Genomic DNA, 9,638 nt, shown 5'->3' on the forward strand with positions numbered 1-9,638 from the left:
TCCCTTGCCCACGGTTATAATTCCGTTCCAACCGGGTGCAAACCCCTTCCTCCCTCACCTGAGAGAGAGCTTATGACTTTTATTCGGCCCTGTTCTAGCGGCGTTCTACCTTTCTAGCCACAGAACCGGTCTTTCTCCAGGCCGGTCACGAACTGTCTCTGAATCGCAACAATTAAAGCAAAAAAGGACGCGTTCGAGGGGCGGTTGCGTGGACAACGCTCTTCCATTTTTCCATTTTCCTCCCTCCTCCCCCTCTTTTTTTCTTTTTTCAATCTTTTTCGCGCACCCTTTCATTCGATTGCCGATGTTTGGCCACCGTTGCGCGAAGATGCATAGCCAGGCGGACGTACATACATCACGGGTTATACAGGTTACAACAAGTTTGGTATCGTGAATTGGAGTTCAATTAAATTCACGAGTTGAACGAAATTACATTTTTCGCACGACGTTGCATTTATTTAATGCGTTTCGCCATTCTATGGAGAATATTTCGAAATTTGATTATATTCTTAAAGAGTATATATATATATATATATATATTTTAGAGGATCTTTATATTCCTCTATAAATAATAAACCACAAACGACAAAGCCAGTTCGATAAAGAGGTGAAAAAACAATTTCTTCCATCAAAACGTTCGACGATAAAATCGATAACCACGAAATTCGTCGTTTCTCTCTCTCTCTCTCTATATATATATATATATATAGATATCGAGCTCGCTATCTCTTAACCTTTGGTGTCGCACAAACGGATTCTAAATTACACGGAAATTCAGTTCTCACTTGGACGCGAGGACAGAGGAAAAATGGCGTTTCACCCGGGGAAATTCGCGTTGTGTCGCTGGAAACATAGAAAGGCAGCCACCAGGTTGCGCTTTAATAATTATTATCCATGGTCACGTGAGCATAATAACGTTGGCGTGTACCGCCTCGCTTTGATAATCGCACGTGCATCGCCTCTTTAAGTTCCACTTCCATTCAATCAACCCGGTCCTTGTTCGCTTCTTGAGCGAGGCGAAGCGAGCGGCCGATTAATTGGACGAATACCTCGAGGGTAAAGGAGGAGGATGGGGCGAGGAAAGGGAGGGTGAAAGAGGGAGGGGAAAAAAGAAAAGTAATTAAAAAAAAAAAAAAAGAAAAAAAGAAAGAAAAAAAAGAAGAAGAAAAGGAAAAAATAATCGCGTGCAGTAGGCGAATAATTAAGCGTTAATGTATCCTGTCGTCGGGGGTGTTTGCTTGCAGACTGACTAATCAACCCTTGCATGCTTCGTTTGCCTCTATTCAAGAAGGTGGAGTCGTGATTTCGCGACGCGACCTCTCACAAAGACCGAACCTGATACGCTCCCATTTTCCTCCTTAACTATTCGATCATCATCCCCTCCTTCTCCTCACTTTCCTTTCCATTGTCCTTTCAAACTCGATTCTCACGGTTAAAACTGTAAAAACTACTGTTAGTCCAACTAAATATTAAACATTATTGGAAAACCATGCATCGAATGAAAATCAATCGAATTTTACGTATATTAAATAATACAGCTGCGTTTGAAATAAAAAAAAAAATTCTCAAGCTAATAATAAAAAATGCTGCAAATCATTTGAAAATCTTTCGAAACAATTTCGATTGAATTTTTTTTTTCTGTTATTTCCTCCCTGAATATTTCTTCACTTCGAAATTAATACAATTCCATCACTCTGTCAAAGTATCTTAAAAGGATGAGCTATACGGCCGTAAGAGTTTGAAACAATAAACCTTTCATAACCCTTTCATCTACTACATTCTCGTGTCCAATTTGTCGAGAAGATGCGCGGAAGGATTTTCGATACTATAAATATTAACAAATCCAGAGCGAGGAAGGATACATCCAGCTTAAGTCAACGCAGGAGAATCCGTTGCATCGAGGTTGCTCGCGTTCGGGGTAGAAACGCGTGTTGATTTCGTAATGTTTTATTTAACCGGGTTGTGCTGCTTGCCTTTCTCGTTGTGCTTAAAAAAAGGAAAGAAAAAGAGAAAAAAATTCGCGTCTCTTCGCGGGTGGAAATACCTTTTATTCGTGTGCACATACGTCTTAGAGAGAGCGGTCGTGATATTTTCGATATTAGAAAAGTAGAGCTTCTTTAACGGTTTCAAGAATTTCGCCGGGAGCTTTTTAAATGGACAACGGCGAGAAAAGTCCCTTTGAACGACGATAGATCCCGCTTGAAAAATCTACTCGCGCAGTTCATTTGAACTCGCGATTCTCTTCTCCTCGCTTTTTTTTTCGTGAAAACGGTGTTATTTTCTCTCTCTCTCTCTTTTTTTTTTTCATTAAATTTTCGTTTGTCGAGACGAAGAAAAGGAGAGAAAGAAAAGAGAGCAGTGCGCAATGTCGATTTATTTGAGTCGAATCTTCTTTTAATAATGTTTTGTGAACTTTGTGAAATTTTATGGGAAAGAGATTTTATTTAAGTAATCAGACGTAATCGACAAAATTGGTATATAGAAATATCTATCAGAAGTTACTTTGTCAATATAATGCAAATGGAATAATCATTTCCTCCATTTCTAAGTTCCAAGTCCATTAGTATTTTTATTTTTCCAATAGAATTCACGTTTTTCGAATACTCTATTCTTCGCTCATATCCTGGAAAGAAATTTGCAAAAAATCTCGAATTAAATAAAAATTATATTTTTCCAATTAACAATTATTAAGAGGGGAAAAAAAAAAAGAAATCGATGATAAAGATAAATAACGATTATCACGTGGAAAAAATTGGAGTTGGATGCCAGAAGTTAATAAATGCGTTCACGCATCGGCGCGAAAACGATACACGGAAAAATAAATTAATAAACTTCAATATTGTTGCCAATATTCCTCTTGCGTATCGCGCACACGAGGCAGAAGTAAAACATTCGTGAAACGGGCCGAGATAATAATTATGATTTACGGTCTGGTAGTTATAATTCCAGCATCGACGGCAAATTATGCCCGGGTTTTCGAAAATTTGCGCGCGCGCGCGCGCGCGGTCATCGTGCTCCCGAGATTTCGAAATGTTTTCAATGGAAGGAAATCAGCTTAACGCAACCTTTTACGCGCATTCAGCGCGATTAGCTCGTGGAAAAATTTATTTTCACGAAACGAATTTTGTAATATCAAATGCAGTTTGGAAATTTATTTATAACGGAATACACGAAGGTATTCGAATATTTTTGCATCTTTTGATGAAATTTTAATGAAAAATTTTTGATCCCTTTAATGAAATTTCGTGAGTAAAGGATTATGGATTATATACCAAGCGATTGTTTTTTTTTTTTATTATTTTAAATATTATTTGAAATTAAAGCTTCGATGTATTGTATTTCTTTTTTTATTTTTTATAAATGTAATTTTACCAATGGCGCCAAATAGAGCAAGATTTTAAATTTCAAATGTTTGGAATTTAATGTTTTGGGGTAATTTGTATTTGGAATATACGTGATACCGATTGTATCTTCTATTTTGGATAATATTCAACAACAAATATCAAATGGCATTTGCTCGTGATTCAAGCGTTAAATAAATAATACTATATTTTTTAAACCACTTTTACAGAAATATCATTTCAATTTCCAATGTTTCGACTCAAATTATTTCAAATTTTCTTTTGCTTTTTAATGAATTATGCGAGTCGAATATTTTGTGCGAAAAGCCGTTCCCAAGCATTCGAATATCAAAAATATTTTCATTTTACATACCTATCAATCGCAGAATAGAGAATACCGTGTTTTTAAAACTGGGCAAGAAAATTTGTATCTCCGCGTGATTTGCACTCACCTGTCGTAGTAGTAGTCCCTGAAATCAGAAAAAATATTAAAAAAATTAGTGGGAGAATTTTTTAAAAAAATTATTCGCAATAATTAACGAATAAAATATTACTTCTTAAAATACAATTAATTTATATATCGTTCAATATTAACGAATTAAATTATTAATTGTTTCCCTTCACATTTATCATATAATTTTCATAATAATTTTACGAAAGCTTTTCCCCCTTTCCAAGATATCCTGTTTAAGTATTTCGATCGAATATCTGGGGGAAACAAAAAGGCGGAAAATTCAATAAAAATCGATATGTCGTTTTTTATGCAGTCAAGCACAAAATAAACACACGAGCACGGGAGAAATATAATATTTTTAAGCTTTCAAAAAATACGCAAATAGCGGGAACAAAGAGAAAAATGCACGATCATGTTTCGCGATGTCGAAACGAGGAACCGGTGGAATGACGACCGACAAACGTTTCAACGGACGTGATCAGAAATTACCACCACGTATGTACAATAGACGAAACATCAAACGAATTCCACGAAAATAGTAGAGAAAAAACAATTCGTGCATATTACTCGTTGAAAATAAAAAAAATATATCTATTCATTCCTTTCGAAAGTATCTATTTTTGATATTTCGTCTAAAGGTTCGATAAAAATTTGTGAGGAGGGAAAATAGAAAATTTCTATAGACATATTATTACATGTATTATATATCTATATATATATATACAAAAAAAATATTACTGTAAATAAAATATTAAATAACGAGATTTTAAGAAAACAAACAGACTAATTTAATTTTCTGTAAATATATTAATTTTAACATTAGAATCTTTCTTTTCAAAATCACTCTGATAAATAATACAAATTATTTCGATTTAATCAGTTTGATTTCAAATTTCTGGAAGGGAACTTGATACGTTTTTAATTAACTCGTAAATAAAAACAACAACAAGAAATTAAATTCAGAAGGTAAACCAATTTAATTTAATATTTCTAAAAATTTCTCAATTTCTCAATATCAGAATTACAGAATTCAATTCCTCTTTTTATCTAATATTCCGAGAATTAAAACGATCGTACACCACGAATACCTTGACAAACATTTTCCTATCAAATTCTAGAGGAACATTAAAAAAACTCTTCTTTCCATTTAAAAATTCATAAAAGGAATAAAATAACGAGAACACGTCTCGCTTCGATGTATCGCACGCGTCATCATTTTATATACATACACTGCAACAACAATTGTGTTAAAGTTCAATTTCCATTAACGATCGAATCGAGAGACACAGTCACAGTTCAATCACTGTTTAGTGCTTCCTGATTCCAGAGGAAGCGCGCGCGATAGTGTTCAGGTTCCAGTCACGTTCCAGTATAGTGAGTGATGTTTCAAAGGCGATCGAATCGTGACTAAACCGCCGCTCCAAGTCAAATCGAAGGTAGCGCGACATTTACCCCTTTTCTGCATTTGAAATTCGGTGATTTAAATGCATTCTGCTCGCATCCCTCTTAAACGCCCGCGGTGGGCGAATTACTCGCACCTTCTCTCCACCAGAGATCTTCCATTTTCCACTTTTATACGTATTCGACAGTGCAAATGTTTGGTAAATAAGACGACATAGTTGCTCGAAATACACATAATAATTTAAATATATTTAATTTTGAAAATATCTTCAAAGATATTAAAAATGTTGCAAAAATTGACTCGAAAGGGATTGAATTTAGAATCTTTTTTACAAAACGAAAGATTAAACAAATTTGAGAGTTCGACAATTAGAAAAAGAAATATTTTCCATTTTATCAACACTGTTAAACGAATCGCAGCGTGCAACAGATGTTCTTAAATATCCAACCAAGTTCACCGAAATGGAAAAATCAAAATTGACCCGGTGTCGGATCGGTTGAACGATGGATTCAACGACGCGAGTTCATTTATACGTCGCCCCGGTTATTGATTTGTTCGGGAAGGTTTTCGAAGAAATTGTACTACGACTAAATCGATCCCTTGCATCTTTTACGTTAATAGACCTCGCAGCTTTTATATTCTTCCAAGAAACGTGGATTGCAGAAATAGAGTCGTACATTTCTCAATCGAAGTTCTACTTTTTATTTTATTTTTTTTCTTCTACAAAAACGTAATTTATCGATCGATTATTATTATTATTATTTCGTAATTTTGAACAATTTTCGAATCGTTTGCGAATATAATATAATATTCAATTTACTCCAAAAAAAGAAGAAAAGATAATTCGATTAATTCTGATTTCTTAATTTTGAAATTCAATCTTTTTCGCACCATGGAAATAGAAATTGTTTTTTCTTTTCAAAATCAAAAATTCTCGAAAGATTTGCCACTATTTATAAGACAGTTAAATTTTCTTTCGTTTCACTTAAAGTTATCATACGTTATTGTGGGATTACTGTGAATTACACAATTCTATGTATATGTAGGTGATAAAAATAGGGGAACGGTTAAAAAGGAACGGTTAACGAAAGAAATGAAATGGAAAAAGGGATATAGGAATTTCCAATTGTCGGCTATTCTAGATTTTAAAGAATCGAGAAATCGATAATGAAATTTTTATCTTTCATCACTTTGTTAATTTCGTTTGTTGAAGTCAGTTGAAAAAATTTATGTAATTGTATTTACCGCAACGTAGATATTTTTAAATAATTATTTTAAACTATAACGTTTCATTTAGTGAAAATTTCGACTCTCTATACTGAAGAAGAAAGGTATTCGATATATACGAAGTATCAAATTTTGCCAGCAAGGCAAACACAATTAAAATGTTATTTTGCAAATTTCGATACACGTCATTTTATGTCATTATTACGGATAACTATACAATTTTAATCATTGAAAATTTCAGTTTTCTACGATGGAGAGCAATCAATATCAACGAAGTATCAAATTTTATCAGAAGCGATGTGAATGCAAATATAATTAAAACCCTATTTTGCAAATTTTTGATTATCATGGATAAGCGTAAAATTTTATTTATCAAATTGTGAAATATCGTATTTCGTCGACCACAGTGTGGAAATGGAAAAAAAATTTCTATTTCCATTATGAAACGTTGTAAAATGATCGGAAAGAAAGAAAAGAAAGAAAGAAAAAAAATTCGAATTATTTGATAATTATCGATATCGTTTCTCATAGTTTTTTAAAAAACGTCTGATACGTGACAAGTTTATCGATAAATTAACTATTATTCACTTAACCGCAATACCTCTTTGAGGATGGGTCTGCGATTTAAGAGAAAATTGCCAATTACTTTGCTCCTTGTAAGTACTCGAGGCTGATACATTCCGGGCATCGAGGCGTTACTTACACCGATACTTCGAGAGACGAACCAAATAAAAAAGTGGTGGACAAACCAGTTAAGAAATTAAAAACGAAGGAAATAAACCTCACCGTCTTGGAGCTCGAGATAAAATAACTAAACTAATTTTTTTTTAAATTGAATTTAACAATTCAATCACCTCGAACACGACGAAGAGACGAACATGACATAGAAATTAAAAATTACAAATTTTCAAACAATATTGCAAAGTTCGATCGATGAAATGCGAAAGTTTCTACGTTAAATTTATATTTCTATTATTACAATTAACAAGTGAATTGAACTAACAAATCAATTACCTCGAAGATAAATAGAATATAGAGCAGAAAAAAAAAGTAAAAAGGAAAAAAAAAATATTTTCAAAATGAAAAGTTTAATAATCAAAATTTACAATTAAATACTAACTAACAATCCAATTAAGGATTAAAAAAAGCAGTACAAGAGAGAAAAAAAAAATAATTGAAAACATTTTCAAATGAAAATATTAGAAAAGTGTTTCCATATTCGTTTCCACATTTCCACAATCGTCAAAAATAAAAAAAATAATTTTCTTTCTCGTCACATTTTAAAAATACATTTACATTGCCGCCCAACAAAACACTCGACTTGGCAAACGCCTCGTTCAGGTATTGGCCGACGTTTATCGGTTTAATTGGTATACAAGGAAGAAAATTGCAGATAATGAAGAGTAGAAGGACGATAATCGAATTTGTGCAACGATCGACCGAACCGAAAAGTGTTTCGGTCAATAAACGGTCCATTAGTTGCTGTTTAAATACACGATTTCTGGCGTTGAAAGGGAGAGAGAGAAAGAGAGAGAGAGAGAGTGGAAGGGACGGTTGACCATGAAATGGCAACGAAAGGATCGACTTCAGGGAAAATTGCCAATTACTTTGATTGCCTCGCCCTCCGTTTGAAAACTCGTTTCTGTTTGGCAATACTCGCCAGCCAATTTCTGTGTCCATCGAACATTAATGTAAAACGCCGATGAAAAACATCTTGCAAGACTTTCCAGATTAAAAAGAGAGGCGAATTTTCGCGCTAACTAATGGACCCTTCCAAGAATTCCTTGAATGCTAAACGCTCGATTGAACGGGGGCGGCAAGTAATTTATTGGCGGATTTCCATAAGGTCGAGAGGCGAAATAAAAAGTAATTATTAATATTCTATTGGTTGCCGAGATAGTTTTGCGGAAAGAATGAAATGAATTTTGAAAAAGATGAAAGAAAGAGGGTTGTTCGAGTCGAACTTTTAAGCACAATTAGTTCTTAAGTTATTTAAGAGGGTGGGAATTAAAAATAAAAATTAGAACGTCTAAAATCTTCCTTCGATTTTCTTTTGAAATATATCTTTCGATATAATCAACACTAAAATATTTAGAAAGAGATATCATTTAATATCGAAACCAAAGTATTGTTTTATTTAAATTTATTTAAAAAAATTTCTTATTCTTCCTTCGAAAGAATTTTAAATCCATTCTTCTCAATTTAAAATTTTATTCCTAGAAAACTACTGAAATTAAAAACTTAATAATGTCTAAAACTTTGGTTATCGACATCTTTTATTTTCTAACTTATTTATATTAAAAAAAAATGGAAATTTATCGATACAATTTTGAACGAAATTAAATATTGATTCGGTTTAATCAATTTCCAACAAAATAAATTTAAAGAAAAAAAAAATGGAAACACGAAATGGCTTCGAATTAAAGGTGAAATCTATTACTTTTACTTTCTTAATTCACGTTGCTTCTTCAGAGTGTGAAAAGAAATATCGATCGAAATAGCGAACGAAAATAAAAAAGAAGAAAAAAAAAAACGAAAGGAAAAAATCAGAAACGATCTGTAAAACGATCGCGAAATTCATGACCTAGAATATCTAGAATATTATTCTCTGGTCGAAAGCGCAACTACGACAGTTCCGGTTGTACAGCGATTGGACACGAATAGCAAAATCGATTGACGATTATTGAACCGCATAATTCGAAATACAGGATTCATCAAAAGATTCGAATTTTATTCGACTATTACTTGATAAATTCGGGCGAAAATATCGCGGTGAAAGGAAACCGTGTCGATCAAGCAAAAGAGAGAGAGAGAGAGAGAGAGAGAAATCATCAATCATTGAAATATAATACTTGATATCGTTACGTTAAAATAATATGAGAAACAAAAACGATGAATTTAAACGAATAATTTTACATTTTCGATGAAAAAAACATTTACATCGTACGATTTATGAAAAAGTATTAAAAAAATAAACGAAACGATATGTTATCTATTGTTCATCTAGTTTTTAGCATTTTCATCATTATAAAGTAAAGGAAGGCTAACAATGGCGTGTGATTTAATTGGAAAAATGATAGACGCGATGAAATTAGACAGTTGAATAAAAAAAATTGCTTTTCAATTCGTATCCACGTGCCAAATGTCTTTTTGTTTTATACGCGATTTTTTTTTTTTTTTTTCTTTAAATATTCCTCTTCCCTTTGTTATTTTT

General features: G+C 32.9%; 1 protein-coding gene across 9 annotated transcripts in view; it reads right to left on the reverse strand.

Moving 5' to 3' along the window:
• Nucleotides 1–9,638, reverse strand: part of LOC102680125 (uncharacterized RNA-binding protein C3H8.09c-like) — a 323,287-nt gene that overhangs the window by 24,614 nt on the left and 289,035 nt on the right. For all 9 annotated transcript variants that reach the window (XM_031510950.1, XM_031510948.1, XM_031510952.1 and 6 more), the window contains one exon: nucleotides 3,794–3,811. In XM_031510950.1, the coding sequence (XP_031366810.1) occupies nucleotides 3,794–3,811 (18 nt within the window). The remainder of the gene's footprint in view (nucleotides 1–3,793; nucleotides 3,812–9,638) is intronic.

The sequence above is a fragment of the Apis dorsata genome, unplaced genomic scaffold (assembly GCF_000469605.1).
Source record: "Apis dorsata unplaced genomic scaffold, Apis dorsata 1.3 scaffold_269, whole genome shotgun sequence".
Classification (NCBI taxonomy): domain Eukaryota; kingdom Metazoa; phylum Arthropoda; class Insecta; order Hymenoptera; family Apidae; genus Apis; species Apis dorsata.